This window comes from Talpa europaea (assembly GCF_964194135.1).
Source record: "Talpa europaea genome assembly, chromosome: 2".
NCBI lineage: Eukaryota > Metazoa > Chordata > Mammalia > Eulipotyphla > Talpidae > Talpa > Talpa europaea.
In genome coordinates, this window is record NC_140068.1 from 61,582,904 (window position 1) to 61,606,372 (window position 23,469).

At 34.3% G+C, this 23,469-nt stretch overlaps 1 protein-coding gene across 1 annotated transcript in view; it reads left to right on the forward strand.

Moving 5' to 3' along the window:
- Positions 1-23,469, forward strand: part of ME1 (malic enzyme 1) — a gene marked incomplete at both ends in the record, with an annotated part of 144,680 nt that overhangs the window by 51,834 nt on the left and 69,377 nt on the right. Inside the window, 3 exons of the mRNA XM_084257381.1 lie at positions 6,042-6,117; positions 10,824-10,985; positions 18,100-18,203. Coding sequence (XP_084113507.1) covers positions 6,042-6,117; positions 10,824-10,985; positions 18,100-18,203 — 342 coding nt within the window. The remainder of the gene's footprint in view (positions 1-6,041; positions 6,118-10,823; positions 10,986-18,099; positions 18,204-23,469) is intronic.

Here is a 23,469-nt window from a genome sequence, read left to right on the forward strand (position 1 = left end):
ACATCTCAGCTCTCTTCCTTTCTCTTTATATCTACTGTTCCCTTTTTCCTTTTTTTCTTTTTGTTAGGAATACAGAAATCCTAACTTTAAGAGATCATAATTTAGTAGGAAAGATGGAAAATGAAAGGAAAAATTATATGATGGTATGGTAAGTGTTATATTAGAGAAAAACAGCAAGGTTTTATGGGACTACAGATTCCAAACTCAGCTTGAATTCTGGCACTGCCTCTGATAAGCATTTCAGAGCTAGTTTAGCAGTGAAGAAGAACTGGAGATAACTGGAAGGATGCCTAAATGAATCTTTATAAAAGAGCACCCAGAATTGGAAACTATGTAGTTCCCAGGCTGAATTAGTTGATTATATGCCAAGAGCAAGAATGGGACCAAAAAGATCAGACATACAAAGATCAGACATACAGCAAAAATGGAGGAAAAACAGATTCCTTAGGCCTTCTCTGTGCATTAAAGTGAAAAGAATAAAAAAAAAAAACTTCTTTTGAACTTAGAGAATACCAGCATTTAAGGGTTAAACAGAAATAAAACAGACTGAAAAAAACTAACAGGTCACCAGAAAGTGGCAGTATGAGGATGGACTGGATGAGAGGCCGAAATCACTGACACATTGTTTGATAATTAATAATGAAAATGGAAGGAAGTTTATAGGTGGATAACTAGGTGGAAAACTACAAGCTTTATCTTCAGAGTAGAAAATATAAAGTGCTAACCACATGAGAGTATAGAAGGTGGCAGTGAGGGACAGGAAAAAATGAAATAGTTCTCCTGGAGTATCTTAAGAATTGACAATTGAAGGTACTTGCAGAAGTCATGTTGAGATTTGTAGACCTGGCTGACACTGGAGGTGCCCTGAGATTCAGTGGATCTAGCACACCTGACTCAGTGTCTTTTCAGGCATTTTACACTAGGACTTGAGGAAATTAAATAGCAAATGGATTGATTCAGATTTTGGAGGTTTCCCAAAAGCATGCTATGGAAGGGAGGGAAAAGGCAAGGGGTGGCAGAATGGATAAAATCTAGCTGAATAAAGATACATGTTCAATCAGGACAGATCGATAATGTGTGGTATGCCAACATACATTATAACGTATATATATAATACATATATTCTTCTCTAGTTCTGCCCATTAAGTTGGCCTGGGAGCAGGAACACCCCAGAACAGTGAGTACCCTAGCACTCATATCTGAATACCATTCTCTGCCCTAGAGAAAATTGCTGATTCCAGTGCTGGGCGAAGATAAGTAAAAGATGAGCTTGGGACATCCTGTAACAGGAAGTAAGAAAGGGGTCAAAGAATGTCAGGAGTGTGTCATGAGGACATAGAAGTCAGCTAGCAGGGGTGCCCACTGACCAAACTTGGGACAGTGTGGGCATAAAATAAAAAAAAAAAAGTTAGCAACATTTAAAAACCTATTGAATGAAATAATAAACCCTAAACCACACTGATATGAATAGATAAATGAATAAATTGAAAGTTGGATGAAGAAACAGAGTATTTAGAGTTTTGAAGATCTCATAAAAGTGTGTTAATTACAAAAGGAAAAAAAAATAACTTTGCAGTGAAGAAGCCTGGGAGATACTACCTTAATCAAGTGATCAATGTAAATGTTATCAGTAGTGGGATGAACCACCTGATAGGGTGCAATCAAAAGAAGCCTCATTACTTCTGTGACATTCCTGCTTAAGAGGTGTACTCTGAATCTAATCATGAGGAAACACCACATAAGCTCAACTTAAGGGACATTCTACAAAAATACTGTTTTGTAACTTCAAAAGTATTAAAGCCACAACACCAAGGAAAGACTAAAGAGATGTTCCAGACTGAAGAGGACAAAAGAAACAGGACAATTAAATATAATATAACATTTTGTACTGGACTCTTCTTATGCTGAACATTGTTGAGACAAATGGTGAAATTTGAATGATGTTTGAGGATTAAATAGTAATAGTGTCTCAGATTTTCTCTTATGTAGGAGAATATTTTTGTTTATAGGAAGTACACTAAATTATTTGGTAGTGATAAGGTATCATGTTGGCTACTTTACTCTGATATAGTCCATGAAAAAATAATTCTTTGCAATATAACTAGGATTCTTTTAAACATTTACTGTGGGATTGGGTAATATTGATCCATGCCTTCTTAACATTTTTCTCCCTTGACTTTGGAAATGCTGTCAGAGCTGATGGATTTTTTTTTTCCTTCAAGGACTCTTCTTAGTCATCCTCTTTCATTGTGGATGCTATTTTGTAATTCTTAACCCTTGGCTTTCTCTTCTCTTCCTTCTCCTTTAATTTCAACTCCTTTCAACTCTATACATATGACTCCTAGTTCTGTATCTTTATCCTAGATGTCATCTCATCATTAAACCTACCTTTTACCTGAACTTAACTTTCTTAAGTACATCTTTTCCCATCAGCCCTGACAGTTAAACTCAACTTTTCATTAACTCCTTGGGCTCACCAATGCAAAATCACATTTTGCACAAAATTTGGGGTCTAAATTTCTTATTTTGAAAGATAGTGAAATCAACTTCTCTAATGGATGAAAAGATTATTACAAAATTTATCTTATAGATCTAAATTTTATTGGTCTATAAAGTTTATAGATCCTGATCACGGGGGGTTAGGAGCACAATCATGAACCCATTTTCCTGAAGAAAATACTAGTCTAGTTACAATAGAAAGTTGCCTGTTGCGAAATGAACTCTGTTTTGATATGAAATAAACTTTAATAGGAATATTATGTGAGAAAACATGAAGAATTAAGACTAATTATCTCACATTACAAATCTGTTTTGAGAACAGAATATATACAATGTTAGGGAACATGAGAAAAGTTCAAACTATCTATATGAGAAAATGGTCTACATTTTAAAATTGTCTTAGTTCTAACATGAAATAGATGAGTATTTTTAATTGGTATATTTAACATACTTTGAATAAAATAAACATTTAAAACAAGTTGATAAAGAACATGGATAGAAAATATGTTTATTATAATTTGGTTAGTTTAAAATGTCATTCATAAAAAAAAATAAAATGTCATTCATAAAAACTTTCTCATGTAAACTTTTCATTTTGTAGCTATGTATTTCTGTATGTTGAGGATTAATATTTCATAGCCAACTCTGTAGCAGCAAGTGTGAGTAACTTCTGTGCTGAGATACTTTTGGATATTTTACTAGGTTTCTAATCAAGGATACATTCCAGGAAGTATTGCACATTTTTCTCTGAAAATGCTTGACTGGTGGAACATTATATATCCTTCATTTAATTAAACCCTCTCCAAGTATAAGCACTTTTGCCTCAGTGAACTTGTGCTCACTGAAGATTGCAGTGGTTTTCCCACTAAACTTACACTCATGTCCTTGTAATAGACTTTGGCATTTAATTGATATAAATTTTCATATCATTCATTGTCCTGTTGTTTAAAGAAAAATGATACTATTTCCTGAGACCAGTGTTACTTGAAAAACCTTGGCTAACTAACAAGTTCCCAAGAAATTTTATTTAATGGTATGTTTCCAAGAGCATCTTAAGTAATTCATCAAAATTGCCTTCTTTAAAAAATCCAAATATGTTTCATTTTAATCTTACAATTATTTATTAAGATCTTGCTGATTGCCTAGTTTAATATGACAAGGATCCAAAAGAAATATTTAACTTATAAAGAACTTACAATCATTTTGGAGAAACAAAATAAATTACTGTAAAATGGCAAAATAAAACCAGGAAAGGATATAGTTTAGGGCCAACTTGGAAATTAATATTTTTGTTAAGTCAGAACTAATCTTCCTGTAGCACATACTATCATAATATAATTTTGGTTACTTAACAGGTCAGGATAAGAGTGGGTTTTTGTTCATGTTTTTTATGCTTTAAAGTATTTGATTTTATAGAAGTCTTTTTTCAGCGCTGAAGCCAGCACATATTGTTGGATACATGCTATGTGCCAGCACACTTACAGGCACTAGGGTTACAAATATGAACAAAATAGAGGGTCTCCAATCTTAAGGAACTTGCTTCTTTTTGTGTATATGTGTACTAGAGAGTGGTGGCAGAGAGACATTAAACATAAGAAGAAATAAATATGATTTGAGATATTTATAAGTGTTAGGAAGATCATGAAAGTGTTAGGGTAGAGATGCTTTGATTACTATTATCAGAGAAGGCCTGTCTGAGGAGCTGAGGTTTGAGTTAAAAGCTGAATGGAGGAATTAAGTACGTGGTTAATTTGGGGAGTAGTGTAGGTTTGAGAGTTGTTGTTATGAAAAGGTGTTTTATTATTTATTGAGGTAACACTGGTTTACAGCCTACTATATGAGTATAGGATAGTATCACACCTCTGCAGATGTATATTCTACACTGCACCTTTCACCAAGACACTCATAGTCCTCCACGTTAGTCTTTTGTGACCCCAACACACTTTGCTTTACCCCTTCAACCTCTGTAGCCTCAGATCTATGTTTAGATTTCATCTGGTTTTGTCTGACCTTTTGTTTCTCTGTAGTCTATGTTTCTCTTAATTGTTTTATTTCTCTATATTTCTTTCTCTATATTCCATCCAGTATTTGTCTTTTTTCCTTCTGACTATTTTCACTTTGCTTTATTCCCTCATTTCCACGATGTGGTTACAAATGACAAATGTTTAACCTTCTATTTATTTTTTAAATAGCTGAGTAGTATCCCATTGTGTATATATACTGCATCTTTTTAACCCACTCATATGTCACTGGGCAAGTAGGTTGTTTTCATAACTTGGCTATTGTAAATAGTGCTGTAATGGAGTGCATATATCAGAATTAGTGTTTTTGTATTCTTTGGTTAGATACTTAAGAATGGAATTGCTGGATCATATGATAGATGTATTTTTAATATTTTGAGACATCTCCATAGTGATACCATAAAAAATCAGGATAGTGGTTTTCTCTTAAAAGGGAGGGGTTTTTGATCTGGGAAGATAATGTGTAGGGCTTCTGGATAGTTGACAAGGTTCGCTCTGTTTAAGTGGATATTATGTAGAAGACTGGTCACCCTATAGTGATTTATTAAGCTATATATTTATTGTATAAGATATTCTATATTCAAGGTATATTTAACAATACTGAAGTAAAATTTTTAAGTGAGGTTAAGTGATTACAAATTTTTTATTTTAATTTTTCAAGTTACTGCTTAGGCTTTCATAGATTATAGAGAACAGGGCAAGGGCTGTGGTGAGCAGTTAAAGATATGGGTTGAGAGCCTCCCCTGGTGGCGCAGTGGTTGAGCGCTGGGCTATGAAGCTGCCCGCAGCCTCTGCAGTGCCGCCAGTTCGATCCCCGCTGCTGGCAAGGGTCCCACGTGGCGCGCAGACCTCTCCTGCCATGCCCGCTGCTCCCCTTAGCAGTGTATTTCATCAGTCTGCCTGTTCTGTTCTCTGCTCTGGCTCTGGTGAATTCTCTCACCCTCCCGCACTTCTGACTGTACCCAGTGCTTGTATGAATAAATAAATAAATCTTAAAAAAAAAAAAGATATGGTTGAGAGTCAAAATTACTGAGTTACAAACAGCAACTGAGACTAAAAATCAAAGATCAAGTAAGTTCCATATGAAAGGACCCCCTCAGTGTTAGTCATTTCACCCACCTCCAATAAATGCTCTCATTTTCACTTTGTAAATATATAATAAATGAAATACGCACTGGAAATGCCTGGTAACATAAGCTTCATGTTGTTTTTCAAAGTGCTTTTACATATTTTATTTAATGAAAGGCTGTGAGTAGAACTGTAATGCTATTCAAATTCTCTAAATAAAAGTAGTGAATTTTTTTAACTAAAAATATTTCAGAATATATAAGAATCTTTATTGTAGATGTCAATGTATTTTATTTCATGCTTTGGAGATTCTTGTCCTTTGTTAAGGAAGTAATTTTTTACTATTTTGTTAAAAATGGAGTTATGTTAAACTGATTTATGACATTCTTTAAATACTCATGATAAGTTGACAAGCTTGGAGTAAATTAAAACTACTTTTTTTTTTCCTTTCAGAGGTCTCTTTATTAGTATCCACGACCGAGGACATATTGCTTCAGTTCTTAATGCATGGCCAGAAGATGTCATCAAGGTGAGTTATCCAATTGTTTCTCTGTGGCAAATTTGTTCTTATTCCTGACCACTAACACACTGGCAATTTCATTTTAAGTAGCTTGACCGACCTTTCTAGTAGGTAACACTTAATGTATAGCCCTTGTTATTTTTGCCTGGTGAGGTGATACATTTGTTCTGATACATTTAGATACTAAGTTTCCTTATTACTTATAACTTATTAGTATTTATTCATTTTAAACATTAATAAATGTTGAATAAATTGTTGACATAGCTTCTGAATTTCTTTAATAAAGCCCTTTTTCTTATGTTTTTAATCCACCTAGAGGGATCCAGGTGAGCAAGAGGATCTTAAGTAGCTCCTATGACTGCCCTCTGTGAGTGAGCTAGTGAAAATTAAATAACAATAGTAATCTGAGATTTAGTAACTGTAAGACACTGCCGGGTTCACTCCTGTAATTTGTAGGATAAATCAGTAAGGAAAGGGAGTTACTGGTGGGTTACAATGCAGTGCTTGGGGGTGGAAACTGAATGTTGGTCTCAAGAGCCCATGCTCCTAAACATGGCCCTCCCTGTAACACCTTTCTTGTCTCAGGAAATTGAGATGTGTTTGTCCCCTCCTTGGCTTCCTTTTCCTTTTATTAGGCGCTCAGCAACTTTGTGATATCTTTTAGGAGTAAGATGGAATAAATTGATGCCTTTATGGTACAAAGGCACCTCAGTTCTGATTTCTGAAGTGAGATTCTTTTAATCATCTTTTCTGTTTGGACAGCAGTGACTACAGTTGATTTACTTTGCTCTCTAAGCATGAAGCAAACTTGTAAAGCAAAATGTTTTGACATACTTCCAATATCCCCAATTTTTTTCACTTTCCCTGCCTAAGTTGTTCCCCGACTTTTTTCCACTAAGTATACTGCACTTTCCAAAGATCCTGTCCTTAGGAACTATCCTAAAAATGTGTTAATTCTATCAAGTGTAAATGTCTGTTCCTCCTAAGAAGGGTGTTTTCATTTTAACCAAGAATTTAGAGAGAATTTTAAGAATTTATCAATACAGCAAATAATTCTAGCATAGAGAGGTTGTAGGGTAAATAAAAAGTGTCAGGCTTTTCTGCCCTCCCGTCATTAGGATAGATGACGGAACCCTGTGGTCCCGAATGCATGCCTGATGGCAGGTACCTGGAGTAGGGTGTGGGCCTAGGTAGATGGGATTCACCTGGGCTAAGACTGGGCTAATAATGGCGGCGTCACGGAGACGCCAGTAGGAGCAGAGAACCTGGGAGAAGGAGAACCAAGAGAAGCAGAATGTGAGAGAACGCTGGAGAGTACAGAAAAAGTGAAGACTTGCTCGGGGCTGGGAGGCCTGCCAGCCTCCCGGCCCCCTAGCTACCCTACCTGACATGTACCCGGTAAATCCCAATAAAAGCCTGAAAAGCCACTGAAGGCTCCAGGACTCTCTCCTCCTTTACCAGGTCTGCTGGGTTAGAAATCCTTCCCTGTGCCCCCTACAGAGGTCTAATTAATATCATTATAATCATAACAGTTAGACATTAAGTACCTTATTTCTGTTCAGCTGATCTCAGTTAACTTCATTATTAGCCTGCCTTTATCCTTTTGACAATATTGGAACCTCACTGGTATTCTTGATCCTAACTATAATGACTGTCATTTTAAAAACATAGTATAGTTTCTGACACATAACAGAAACTTAATAAATGGCAGTTGTTTATTGTTATAAAATTATGAAGAGTAAGCTGTAGTCTCTACTGTGTAGTTTAAAGTGCTTATGAGACCAAGGCAATGAATTACTAGACAATATTTAAAATAATAGACAATGTCAAACTTGTTTAAAATATAAGTTCCACATTCATTCATTCATTCATTTGGAGAAGCATATCATTCAGAAAAAGCAATTTTTCTAGCAAAGTCTGAACTTAAGTCTAGCCTTTGATAATCAGAAAGGGAAAAAAAGGAATATATGAATATAGGTGTGACGTTCAGGAAGAGAATGAGGTGTTCTTGTGCAATAAGGAAATTGACTGGCCTGATTAAAGCTAAGAGTTAAAATTGAAATGTGGTGGAGTTAAGATTGTTTAAGAAGTTGTCAATTATTAGGTAATATCTTAAAAATCAGAATGAGTTAGAGTTGAAAAATAAAATGTCATGTTTAAACAAGAAAATGACTTCATGTAAGTAATACTTGAAGTGTCATTAGAGACAAGAAAAAGAGACAAAAATTCTGCTTCCAGGTAAGCTACAACAGAAGTCTAATGCAGATGTCATTGATAGAATTTTATTTGTTTTACTGAGATAATACTGCTGTTGTGACTTCATTCAGACAACATCCAACTGCTTTATTTTTCTTAAACGGGAGATAAAATAATTAAAAACAAAAACCAAGGGCATATTCATTTAATGATATATGAGTTTATTTTTTATTTCAGAGAATTGCTTCACTATTAAAATCTACTGTAATGCTCCAAATGTACATTTGTAATGAGGTGTGAGCTAAGATGGAAGATCAAATGCCTAAAGACAGAGTTTAAATATTACTCAAGCCTTGAATCATGCATGGGTGCTTTGGTGGTAGATGTGATGTGGCAACATGCATCTGAAGAGGTGTTAATTTATATCCCTTAATCATATACAGTACAGTACATCAGTGTCACCTTAATAAAAAAAGATGAAAGATAAAAAATGGGATATTCAAATGTTTTCAAACATTAAAATAACAAATGGTTAAAATGGAGGGAGGGGAATTGCTTAAACAACAACCCCCTAGACGTCTGTGACATATTTTCCTAATTAATAGCTTGGGATGAGAGAAGAGCTTAGAGAATAAAAACTCAAAGGAATAATTCTTTTCTTTGACTTTATGTTCAAAACTTGTATTTAGTTCAACTTAGATATACTATCAAAAATTCTTAAAAATTACTATGTTAAATCCCTTTTAGAAATTGAAACTCATGAAAATTAGATGTAGCAAGTCTTTGGATTTAATAAACTTGGAGAGCATTACATAAATTATTTTTTGGATCATAAAGATATATCACAATGCTACTCTCTTATTAAATGGCTCATTTTTTTTTAAATAATAAATTTTATTTTTATATTCTCCATACAATTGCAACCCCCCCATTCTGACCTCAATCCCTCCCCTCCCACCCCCCGCCCCCCAAAAAGTGTCTCTGGTTCATAGATTTTTGTTGATTTTGATTTTCACTTTCTTATAGTTATTCATTTTCCTGGTCCCTTATTTAAGTTTTCTAGATTCCTGCTATGAGTGAGACCATCCGGTATTTTTCTTTTTCTTTCTGGCTTTTTCGCTGAGCATGATCCCTTCCAGCGCCATCCATGTTGCTGCAAATTGCATGTGTTTATCTTTTTTGAATGCTGAGTAATATTCCATGGTGTATATGTACCACATCTTCTTGGTCCAGTCATCTATTTTTTGGGCATTTGGGCTGTTTCCAAAGCTTAGCTATTGTAAATAGTGCTGCTATAAACATAGGGGTGCAGGTGTTCTTTGGAATTGATGTTTCTGTGTCCTTTGGGTAAATACCTAGGAGTGGAATTGCTGGATCATATGGAAGCTCTATGTTTAGTAGGTCCAGAAATCTCCACACTGCTCTCCATAGTGGTTGGACCAGTTTGCACTCCCAGCAGCAGTGCAGGAGAGTTCCTTTTTCTCCACACCCTCACCAACATTTGTTGTTGCTAGTTTTTTTAATATGTGCCATTCTCACTGATGTAAGATGGTGTCTCATGGTAGTTTTGATTTGCATTTCCCTGATTACAAGTGATGTTGAACATTTTTTCATATGCCTGTTGGCCTAAATGGCTCATGTTTTTAAGAAACACACTGACAAAAGTATACATGACCAGTGATACAGAAAAGTACAAAATTCATTAAATCCTGTGGAAGATTATCAGATAAGAAAAGTAGAATATGCCAACAGATTTCAAATATGGTTGAACAATTTCAAGTAGTTAGAGGAGTTTGAATGAATGGCCCAACATTATTGTGAAAAGAGGAAGGTGGTGCCAGTATGCATAAACTGAAGATCAACACTGTGGAGGACTGTTCAGCTGTTATGCATTATTTAACTATGGATGCTACTGTAGCTATACTCAGAGTGGGTGTGATCAGTTTCAAAGGTGCTCTAAGTTTCACTTCAGTCACTGTTTGAGTTCTTACCTCACTTTAGTCTTCCAGTTTGCCCCATTTGCTTAAAGACTGAGTGGTTTGGGCAAGTTGAATCTTTTGTGCATACCCTATCTTCTTTTTTTTCAAAATCAAATTAATTGTTTTTGTATTTTAAAATAAATTTTTTGTATTTTAAATAATTTTTTGTATTCAAAATGATTTTTTATTAAGGTAACACCTGTATATTCAACACTAAATTAATCATATGTTAAGTATTTAAAGCTTTTTTAATTTTTATTTTGTTTTTATAATTTTTTAAGATGACATTGGTTTCCAGCACATGTATGATTCAGAAATACTCATATATAAGTATTTTAATAAATATAAAATACATATCAAGTTTATTCTGTCCATTTTTCCACACTTATATAAATTCTTTCCCATGTATTCAATTTTCATGGATTTTTTTGACAGTTTAATAATTCCTTACATAAGTATTAACTTCAGAAATGGAGAACAGAAAATGTGTCTCAGGATTTGTGAATATCTACTAACAGGTAATTTTTCTTTTCCTCCTAGGCTATTGTGGTAACTGATGGAGAACGTATTCTTGGCTTGGGAGACCTTGGCTGTAATGGCATGGGTATCCCTGTGGGTAAATTGGCTCTGTATACGGCTTGTGGAGGGATGAATCCTCAGGAATGCCTGCCTGTCACTTTAGATGTGGGAACAGAAAATGAGGTAAACAATTGAACTCTATAAAACAGCTAGCTATTCACCTTAAAAATAAGCACTTATTGGGCCTCCCCGGTGGCGCAGCGGTTGAGCGCTGGGTTGCGAAGCTGCCCGCGGCCTCTGCGGCGCCGGTTCGATCCCCGGCTGCTCCCAGGCCACCGGAGGAGGGTCCCACATGGTGCGCAGACCTCTCCTACCGCCTGCTGCTCCCCTCAGCAGTGTACTTCATCGGTCCTTCTGCCTGCTCTGCTCCCAGCTCTGGCTCTGGTGAATTCTCTCACCCTAACGCGCTTCTGACTGTACCCAGTGCATGTATAAACAAAACAAACAACAAACCAGCAAACAAATAAATAAAGCATGCCTCTAAAAAAAAAAAAAAGCACTTATTTTGCATTTTGAATTTATTCCAGGAACTTTCTGAAATTCCTTCTTTTCTGTTTCTCTCACTTCAAACCTGTCTCCCAACTTTTATAAGCAAATTATTTTTCTTCTCCTTTTTCTATAATGTAATCTTTTACTAGCTTCTTTAGTGTTTTATTATACTGTGCATCTATAAAATATGTTTGCTTTAGGATATTGTAGTTCCTTTTTTAAATTATTATTTTCTTACTATACAGGAACTAATCCCAAAGTACTTACTAAGTTTTGATAAGTCTGAAATCTTGTTCTAAAACGCTTATTGAACCCGAGATAAGATGAGTTGGAGTTTAGTATTTATCTTTCTTCCATCAGTATTGTAGAATATTCAAGTCCTTTGCTCATTATTTATTGCTACTATTTAGGGTTAGTTATAGGTGATAGGTACTAGAAATTAAAGGTAGAATTTTCTGAAATAAAAATGAAAACTAATTGTTGGTTAAGGATAGAACATTCAAAAATTGCATACAAACTTCATACCTCAATCCAGAATGGATTGATTATCAAATAAGATCTTCATACTTTTTATCATTATGTACACTGTCCATAGTTATTTTCCTTGTTCTACAGTAATTTTTAATATATAACTTTTTATCTTTTATTAACATAATAGAGTAATTTTTATGTTCTTTAATCTACACAGTTATAATATTACTTCATTCACTGCTCATTTATTTTGCTCATTTAAGCTTCATAAAGGATGCATTTTGCTAACAACATATTACTTATCATGCACTTTCTTTTTCAGTGCCAGTAGAAATGACATAGAAATTATCAAAGCTGATTTCTTAAAACAGTTGTCCTAAAATTTGAGTATATGCACATGAACATTAAGATTTCCTTTTATATATGTGTGTGTGTGAATATATATATATATATATTTATAACATTCTTCTGTGAAAATTGCATTAAAGTAGAATAAAATTTAAAAATCAAAACATCTGTGGAATGTCCTAAAATTTCCAGGAAGAGATGAAGAGGCATGAGTCATGACTGACATACTTTGTGTTTGCTAAAATTTCAAAGTTTTTCAAGCTTCTAGGTTATAAAATAATCTGATAATCTAAATGAATCTATTGTTAAAGTGCTAGGTGTTATTTATAGAGATTTTTGCTTACACTATTTGACTTTCTGACATACTGGGAAAGAGAATTAAGAATGGTGGAATTTGAACCCTTTGACTGTCATTGGAGAATATAGCTTTAGCTTGAGAGATCTTTGAAACTCTTCAAATTGTGTTATGTGGATTTTATTGCATTAGACAAACATTGAGCATCTGCTGTCTGTCTAAACCCAAGTGACTATCAGGGTCAGTAATTTAAGATCTTGTCATTAGAATGCTATGAATCTCGAACATATATAAATAATTTCAATATGTATTAAATGCTTTGATTAGGACATTTCACAAACCATTAAGGAGGATAGTTAGCAAACCATTTCTCTGTCAGTTACTCTCAGTCTCTAACTGTATATAACTGTTATCTACTTATAAATTATTTTTTCTATACATCATATTTAATAAATATAATAAAAATTTATATTAGTAAATTTTTAGCTGCAGTTCTACAACATATGAGGGCACTGTCTTAAGATTTCCCTCACTTCTGACACTAACTCTGAGTTCTGGGGAGTTCCCTAAAATAAACACAGACTTGATAATTCAGTAGAAGGACTCACAGATTTCAATGAAAGCTATTACAATCACACAGTGCAGGAACAGATTATAGGTTAAAATCAAAGGAAAGAATACATAGGGCAGTGTCTTAAATGTCTCTATTTTCCTTTCTCTGTGGAGTCAGGACACATTACTCTTTGGTATTGATGTGTGAGATTGATATATGCCATGTGTTCAGAGTTTTTATTGGGGTCCTATTATCTTGGTATGATTGATTGATTGCCCATCAAGAACTCCTTGAAGTTTGTGAGATACTTCAGAAATACCCATTATATAAACTGATATATAAAAAATACTAACATGAGACAGGAACCTTTTGGGAAGTAGAATAATTTTAACTTAATACTATAAGTTTGAGGTGAGTGTTTTTGAATATATGTTCCATGAACCAACCACTTCAGAATTACCAGGGATGTGTTTTAAGAATGTAAAAACCCTGGCCCACACTTCAGACTACTGAAACAAATTTTAATCATTTCTATTTCTACTACTTTAAACATTTATGCCATTTAACTCATATGCATGCTGACATTTAGGAAGTAATTACATTAGACTCCTGAATGAATATTGGCAGTTAATTTGCTAATCTTTATTGGTATGAGACGGTGAAACAGCAAAAATTAGATATTATTTCTTTACAGGATCAGTTTTTTTTTAAATTTGAAAGTAATGACTAAATAGCAACAAATAAAATGATTATAACTTATAAATAATATTTAACATTAAATGCTAAACAGGAATTTCACAATATTTTGGCAGATAAAGGTTTATAGTGCTCAATATTTGGAGAACATTTTTAAGTCAATAAGAAAATGTCAGATGTGAAATATACAAATTGCCTAAGGACATATGGGCACAGATAATTTACAAGTGAGGAAATAAAAATGGGCAATAAACTTATGAAAAAGTATCTAACAATATTAGTAAAGAAACACAGTGCTACTTGATAACTTATGTAAATATTGTTTGTTACATATTTTATTGTGTATTATGTTTATTGCATATCTTTATGTTTTACATATAAGCACACATCTGTGTGCAAAGATATTACTCTTGCAGCTACAAAAAAAATGACATAGTTATTACATATGACTTGTGGGGAGGAGTTTCATTTTATTTTCATTCTAAGAGGGCAGGGTTGCAATTCAGATCCTAAGATTTGAAATGTTCATCTAGTGACATGACAACTTCTCACAAGATGATCTTTTGTGCAAAGGGGTTATTATTTACCCCAAACTTGGATAGACATAAATGTATAGTTCAACAAAGAATATGCATCAGGCTGCTAGTGGTGGATAGTCCTGAATGGGTAGAGAGTATTGATATTCTTTGTTTTTAATTACACTTTTCAGTGCTCTAAAATTCTTTGATAAGCAGATACTATCTTGCAATGATAAAAAACTTATAAAGAAAATATAATCTACAGATTGAAAAGATAGAGATGCAAGAGACAAGAATAAGGTAAAAGTTGATAATCATTACTGTGAGCGTCAAATAAAAGAATACTTCAATTAAAAATTCTCAAGGTTCTAGAATTGAAATAGTGCTAACAAATAAGATAATTCACTCTACCAGTATTTACCCTTCTTATCTTCTTTTTTGGAACTCTCTTGTATTTCTATATGCTTTTCCCTTTATTCCTCTTCCTCTCAGTCTTTTTGCTTTTTTTAATACTCTCAGGTATGTGTCTTCATAAGTCTTCAATGACACTATATGTATTACATGTGACACCTATTGCTAAAGAAGGTGTCCCCTTTTTTAAGTGCTTGTATAATATCAAGTCTCATTTTTTCACCAAGAAAAATCTGTTGCATGTCTCCTCTTGGCCATAAGAAATTTTTTATCCATTGAATTAACTAATGGGCTTCTTTGTGGAGCCACTGTTAAAATTGAGTAGTCTCGTTAAATTGCTTTTTGTAGACATTGTTTTGTCAGTGAAATTTCCAACAATACATTCATTATTTAAGCCAATTATCAAGAAATTGGCAGGGATATCATGAATGGAAGAACTTTCTAACTTTTCATTTAATTAGAAAACTTTATCTTGTTCATAAATCTTTATAATTGACTCTTCATTGTAGTTAGACTTGTTTATGCTATATACTTTATTAGCATGGGAAAGAAAAAGAGGAAAGCGAAGTAGATACATGTAACATCTTTTCTCAATTGTCTTCTTTTTCTGATTCACATTTTAGAAGTCCAAATATATTCCAGACATGGGGAAAATATTTTAATTCTGGCAGCCATTAGTAGCTCATTGGCGCTTCAACCTCAGCTGTTCAGAAGCTTGCCAGTAGATTGTTTAAAGTTTTTATGCCTCAAGGAACAGCTGGGCTTTACAACAACACTCAGTTTCAGATTTTACTTTTCATCTGAAATATATTTATATGATTAAGTATGCTAATTTCCAGCTAGTCGGAAAACTTTAACTCATTGTTGTGCACTACACTGTAAGTAGGATGGCCACATAATGTATTGACCAAACCAAGACACTCTCGTAATAAATGAGGATGCTATTAATTACACTAGGACAACAGGTATGAACTGGGCTGTAATTTCTGTTGGAGAATCCCAATTCGAAAGATTCAAATGTTTTCACTTTCTTAACTTTACCACACCTGTGAAAATATCATTTATCTGTAACAATACACCTCCAAACTTTGTGACTTAAAAAAATTATAATAATTTTGTTGTTTGTTATTTGCTGGGATGGCTAGGAAGGCTGGGATGCTTGGGACAGACCGTTTTCTATATAGATCTTCATTAAATTGTTTGTCTTCCACATGCAAAGTATACACATATTCATCTACACTAGCCACAGTTCCATCCCAATAGTAACAGTGGCCCCAAAGTTCAGAATCCTGTCTTCTCTATGAAGTATAGGTACAAAAGGTACAAGTAGAATTTCTTTTGTTTTGCTCCTTGGTGTGGCTCCTCTCATCAGTTCCCACACATCAAACACAGTAGTGAGTCAGGTACAGAAAATTGCAATCAACACCCATTCAGAATTGGAGGAATAGGAATCATGTTTCTAAATGGTTCATAGCGATTTACCAAACATTCAGTGGTGAGGCAGGCACAGAAAAAACACAGTCACCGCTCTCATTCAAACCGGGAGGCATAGAAATAATAGAGCTCTAAATGGCTCATCACAATTCAGAAATCTTACTGGACACAGGTTGCTAGGCCACCTAATTTAGGGGGTAGTGAATGTTGTTTGAAGAGGGTCCAGTTCTGTTTCCTTAGAATGGTTCTATAGTTCATTGTCCCCTGAAGCACTTTGCTCTGTCCTTTGAGATATACTTCCGTTTCCTAAGAAATGACTGTTGTAGCTAAATGCCTTTCTCAGCTTTGCTTCCTGCCTATGGAAATTTGGGGACACAGAAAAATGTTTTCATTTTTATGTGTCTCTCTCCCATTTAATGCAAGTAGTACAGACTTTAAATGTTAGGCTTTCTATATATCAGCTCATTGTCCACCCCTTTAGAGAAAGAACCCACTCATAATTCTTTTCAAAACAGACAGTTTCCACACATTGGTTGACATATCAGAGTATTTCTGTCTATCCTAGATGGTCTAAAAAAAAAAAGAGAGAGAAAATGGTCTTAGACTACATTTAAACTTATTAAGAGGTTTACAAAAAAGTTGTTAGAACCACACACTTCATTTGACCTTTGACTGCTGGCCGCCTTTTATTGAAATCTTTTACAAACAATTCTATTTTTTTTTTAAACAAAGGAAACTATTTATTGTCTCGAAATTACGTTCTTCGAGGTAAGATAGGTTTACACCTTTGTATCTGTTCTATGGGTTGTAGGTTCCAACCTCTACAGATACATACTTTCACACCCTGCTGAGCTGCAGTGCCCCCCAAATCCTTCACTTAGTTCCATTGGGCCCTCCCCCTCTACACCCACCCTATCACTCTTCCCCTTTGGATGCCTCAGTTTTACACTCAGAAGTTAAGAGTTTATTATTGGTTTGGTTTTGACTGACCCTGTGTTATGTTGAGTTTTCTGTTTTCTCTTTAAATTTTGCTCATGGGCTGGACAGTCCCTTCCTTAGCTCATCTCTTTATTAACCTTATTATCACATAGCTCTGAGAAACTAATTTATATCTTTCAACATTCTGCTTGGAAGTCTCTTTACCTAGATTTATAAATTCACTAGTACATTTTATTTATTTCAGGTTATTCAAGGTTACTGTTTTGTCAGTTGTTCCACTATACATGACATAGGTCTTCCATTCTGCCAAAGCAGTTTGCCTTTTAAATTCTTTGGAATGCTTTCATAAATGGAGTTATACATTTTATGTCACTTTCAACTGTTCATTGCATGTAAAGAGAGATGCAGTGATTTGTGTCTATTACCATATAGTGTATGATTGTGTTACGTTTATGTATTCTAGTGGATGTTTTGGTAAATTTCTTAGTATTTCTAGGCTCATGACTATGAGTTGACCTCTTTCCAAGAGTTGACCTCTTTCTTAGCTGTTTTCTTGTTTTTTTCTTTTTCTTGCCCCATTGTACTTTTCTATCAGTTTTAGAAACTGATAGAAAACTTTAGCCAAGTCTGAAAACTTTTAAATATTTGCTCACTATCATTTTAAAGTGAAATCAAAATATTTGTTTAAATTTTTTTAGAAACAGAAAATACATCTAAGAAAAGAATTGTTTTTTTTCTGTATCCTGAATTAATACAAGCATTTAAAGCTTTTACTTCTGTGACAAAATTTATCTTTAAAATCTCAACTGAGCTTTCCTAACTAACATCACAGATATTTTCTTTTCTTTCTCCCAGAGTAAAGCAGAATATTTTTAATATTTACTGATCATGTAACCTGCATATAATTACCATAAAATATCCTATATAATATTAAATAATAGTTACAGCTTGATTCTAAATCAGGATGGATAGATTTTATTTCCATTTCTATCTTTATCATACAGATAAGGAGACTGAGACTGAGAAAGAATAAATGAATTACCTGTAGTTATTTATATATCTATGGTTACTTTTATTTAATAGGAGTTACTTAAAGACCCATTATACATTGGATTACGGCAGAGAAGAGTGAGAGGTCCTGAGTATGATGCCTTTTTGGATGAGTTCATGGAGGCAGTTTCTTCCAAGTATGTATTATCTTTATTTTATCTATATTTGAGTTAATTTCAAAAATTTAAAGATGATAGAAAAATTATAAAAAATCCAAGTTTGGTATAGTATGTTTAATGATTAGAGTGATTTAAATGAAATGCACACACACGTCCTTATAACTTAGTGGCCACATGATAATGTCATGTGACTACCCCAAAAAAGGTTTTCTCTATTGCTTCCCTGAAGATTCTTTTCTCTTATAAGAATCTATGTATCCTGTAGTTATATTGAAATGTGTAATTATGGTGAATGAACCAGTGGCCAGTTGCTACATTACCCAATCAAATATTTTACAGTTGTTTGTACTCTGTACTTTGTTTCTGGCTGCTGATAAAACTCAGTCTTCAATTGTCTTTGTGGGTATATATGACCCTTTTGTGGCAAGAAAAGCAGAAGTGGGGACTGAGTATGAGATAGTGCCATCCACAAGGGTCTAGAATGGAATAAGAATCAAGACATCTAGTCATAACCCACAAATCTGTGATTAAGCCTGCAGTATTTGGTTGAAATGCAATATTGTATTTTATCTAGTCTAGGTAGCTCTTAATTATGGGCCATGTGCTACTGTGAAATTTTCCATTTTTTTGCCTTCAAGAAATTAATAATGTAGTCTGTGAGAATTTTGTGGGACCCTCGCCAGTGGCTGGGGATCGAACTGACGCTGCAGAGGCTGTGGGCAGCCTCACAACCCAGTGCTCAACCCTGTGCCACCAGGGGAGGCCCTGTATTCTGAGAGAATTTTGTTAAACTAGTGATCAGCCATCCCCTGTGTTGTATAGCCACACAAACCATGAACTATTTAAAAACATATGTTGCTTTTGTTTTTCATAGAAATAAATGCATCACTAGAATCAACTGTAACTAGAGACATGTGTTTGTTTTTTATTATGCAGTTTAATTTTAAGAAGTTTTATTCAATAGCAGAAAATGCTTTCATCAGTTTGCACTATATAATATATTGAATCTCTCATTACCTGCAGTTTTAGTACAGTTTACTTACCAGAAAGTATGGACTACTGTTGAAAAACATATTTCTGATTTACCAATTGTTTTTATTTATTAAATTATTTGACTAAGCTGTTCTTATTCATAACAATAGTTGAAAAACTCTGTAAAATTTAAGTTGAAGATTGGTTAAAGATTGCATAGTAGGGTTAATTTCTGGTAGTTTTTCTATTTAATTTTAAATCCCTTCCTTTGTAATGTTTTGTAATTCCTTATATAATGTTTTGAAATTATCTAACTTTCTAGACAGTAACATTATTGAAAATAGGAAAATGCAGTTCTTAACATACTTGTTTTTATTCCCTATTTGTATAAAGTCTATCTTTATACACACAAATGTCAGCATATTTACCAAGAAGTTAAATTACATACATATACTTGTGATGAAATAAAAGAAAAATGGAATCAATGAAAGACTTTCTGGAAAAACTTTTGAATGTACTGTATCAATTAGAATCAGAAAGACTAAAAAAATTCAAGTGAGGGGTTAGTTAAAATCTTTGATAAGGAAATGGGGATTGACAAAAGTCAACAATAATTTTTAATGCAGCGAGCATCTGTAAATCAGTTGTTATACTCACAGGTTCTTCCTAGAGAAAAATTCCAAAGACTTTTCAGAAATACTTCCTAGCATGACCGTTACTTTGGAAAAGTTTTCTAAAAGTGATACCTACTAGCATTACCCAAATAAATTGGAACATATTCCTGAAGATAAGTGCAAGATCATTTAAAAAGAAATTGTTACTTAAATTCAAGATGGAAAATGACTGTTGCACTTTGGGTTACCCAGGAATCAGAACCGGACCCTCTGAGAAGTTTGGATAACTTTATTGGGACCACTCCTGCATACTATTTGGATACTTAAGGGAACACTGATTTTTGCCAGTCCCCCCCCCCCCATTCAATACTATATTGTTTTTGTTTGTTTTTTATTTTATTTTTTTTAATAGAGGCATGTTTTATTTATTTGTTTGTTTGTTTTGTTTATATTTGCACTGGGTACAGTCAGAAGCAGGGGAGGGTGAGAGAATTCACCAGAGCCATAGCGGGGAGCAGGGCAGGCAGAAGGACCGAAGTACACTGCTGAGGGGAGCAGCGGGAGGCAGGAGAGGTCTGCGCGCCATGTGGGACCCTCCTCCGGTGGCCGGGAGCAGCCGGGGATCGAACCGGCGCCGCAGAGGCCGCGGGCAGCTTCGCAACCCAGCGCTCAACCACTGCGCCACCGGGGAGGCCCTTTTGTTTGTTTTTTATTGCTCTCTTGGGAAGTTTGAGGTAGGGCAGGTTCAAATTCTTCCTATAGGCTTCCTCCACAATTTTGCCATTACATATTGATATGGATGTTGTGGCACCTACAAGTGTATCTCTTCTGATTATACATTTGGGAACTGTGGAAATCCTCATCAGGAGAGTCTGTGATCTTATTTGACTTATTTTGAGCTAGACCTTGGCCAGGGCTCCACTTATGACTTCTGAATATAAGCCTCTACTCTGATTAGGACAGATGCTGAATTAACACTGCAGGTCAATTGTATGCCTTTGAAATGTTTGAGTGTTCTCTGTCCCCTTGTACAGTTACCTGAATAAAGGACTTTAGGCAACTTTGGAGAAATACTAGGAGAATGGATTGTCTTGTATTCTTGCCATGACTTTTCAAGGTACTTTCCTCTGGGAGACTGGGCCTTTTCTTCAATTAGAGGTTTCCTGGTTTAAAAAATTTTCTCAGGTTTAGAAACTGAGCGAGAGATTGGGATTCATTGGCGCAACTACCCATAGCTTTGTGTTTATCTATCTTTGATTTCTTTTGAATGTACAAAAAAGAACCATCACAGAATTTCGTGATGTAAATGTCCTTTCGCTAGCATATACTCCTTACGGATTTGGTAAATAGTGTGTTTTCTGGGCCTTCCTTTGGCACATGACCATCTGATGTGTGGAATCTCATCATTTCTATTGTTCATATTATTTCTTCTCTTATCTGAATCTCTGACTATTTTAATACTTTACTAACCAGTATTGCTCCTTCCTCCCTTTAGTCTTTTTGTCCTTTAGTCTGCTCTCGACACAGAAGCTAAAATGAGTCTCAGTTTGATCATTTCTCTGCTCAAAATGCTGCAATGGTTTATCACTTCCTTCAAAAGAAAAATTAGTCCTTGAAAGAGTATTAAAGGCCCTGGACTATCTGACTCTTTTATCTTTCTCACCTTATCTCCTGCTAGTTTCTTCTCTTGCCCACTTTGTTCTAGCCATACTGGCTCGTTAGCTATTTCTTAAATTCAAAACATGTGTGCTAATGCATCAAGCCTTGTCATTTCTTCTAATTAGAATCGTTCCCTTTCCACCTCTGCCAGTTTTTCCCCTTGGCTACCTCTCTCACCTCCTTTAAGATGTTCTCAAATATCTGGTTTTCATTGAGGCCTTCCATAACCAACTTATTTAAAATTTTACCCCCAACTCATTTTTCTTCATCCTTGCATCTATCGATAACTGACATTTATATTTATGTTCTTCCTATATCTGTGTACTGTCAGTTCCATGAAAGCAGGGCCTTTTCTGTTTCACTCACTGCCAAATCCCTAAGTACTAAGATACTATCTGGCACTTGATAAACACTCAGTAAACAGTAATTAGATGAATGATTGGATTGGACTTGTTTTGTTTATATAAATTAAAGTGAAATGTATGAAGTGGTATTTTTAAAGACTTTCTTCTTTTCATGTGATTTAATTTCAGGAAATATTAATGCTCTTATAATCCTTGCATACTGCCAAACATGTGTTAAAATCAGCACATATGTGCACTCCTTAAATATTTGTGTTTGTTTTTGTGGTTTTACATCTTATAAAAGCCTTCTTTTTCCAGATTCGGTTGCCCCTTAAACTTAATAAGAAAAATAAGGACAGTTTTAGTTTTATTGCTTCAAATTCTCTGTCAGAATTTTGTTGATGATTAACTAAGAAAAAATGCTATACCTTAAGTGAGCTATTTTTCAAATGAGCTTGAAAAATTGAGTATTAACATCCCTAATGAGAAATAAAAATTATTTGGCAAGAACTGTATTTTTAGTTTTTTCATTTTTTTTTTTTACTTTAAGTGATTAAAATTTGAAGTCACTTTAAGTATGCCCACAAAGATAATTACAATATGTAGACAATCTCTCAACCTTGGCTGCCATCACAAATTTTGTTATGATGTGTCATGTAACATTAAAGAGAAATAATCTTAGGCTGAAGTCCAGTGTCTGTTGTATGCTGCAAATGTGATGTTGAGGGTGTTTTCATAGTGATGCTTTCTTCATTAATTCGGTAATGAACTGAAGTCTTCACTGCCTGAGACAGACCAAACTATTCAGAGAAACTATTGATTTGCTCAAAATTCTTTAAGATCACATGTCAGATTTCAAAGGAATAAGACATATAACCCTTGATTATCATAGCTAGATAAATATATTTTTATAAGTAGTAATAGCCTCTCTTTCTAAAGAAGTCATCAATATGTTGTTGCACTCTTTACACTTCCACAAGGTTGCTGATAATAGTTTCCTTACCATTCTGTACTAAATCATTGGCCTCCCCATAGGAAAAGCACATTTGCCACTGCTTTGTTTTCTTCTTTCTACTATGTCTGCTGCAGTTAATTTCATGGGCGACTTTCTGTGCTGCCTTCTTCCACCTGTTCCAATTATTGCCTTTTACACCTCATCAGTATTTTTTAGATGAATGGATATATTTATAACTTAAATGATTTTATCTATAAATCTGTGAGACATTTTGCATTCCACCTGTCACTTTGATCAGCATAATTTACTTTGGTTTTCATAAAAAATTTAATGAAAACATATGACTCTATGGGACACCACCTGCTAATCTTCCCTGTGGTCCAAAGGTGAGGTAAACCATTTGAAAAAAAAAAAAAAAAACAATTAAATGGAAAGAATGTCTGTCAATATGAGAAAAATCAGCAACCATGTTACTAAGGAACCTGACTCAAATCAGATTTATGGCTCAGAATTTTTTTCCATTTTCCCGTCCAAAGAAAGATCAGATTTGCAATTTAACTATAGCCATATTTTCCTTAAAATGTCAACTATTTGTTTCTCTTTCCCTCTACTTTTTTTTCAAGTGAATGAAAAAGATAGGTCATGTAAGAACTAGAAATCTATAGGTATGCATTATGTGTCTATATGTGTGTTTGATTTTTATATATATATATATATATTTATATTCCCAAAAGACTTAA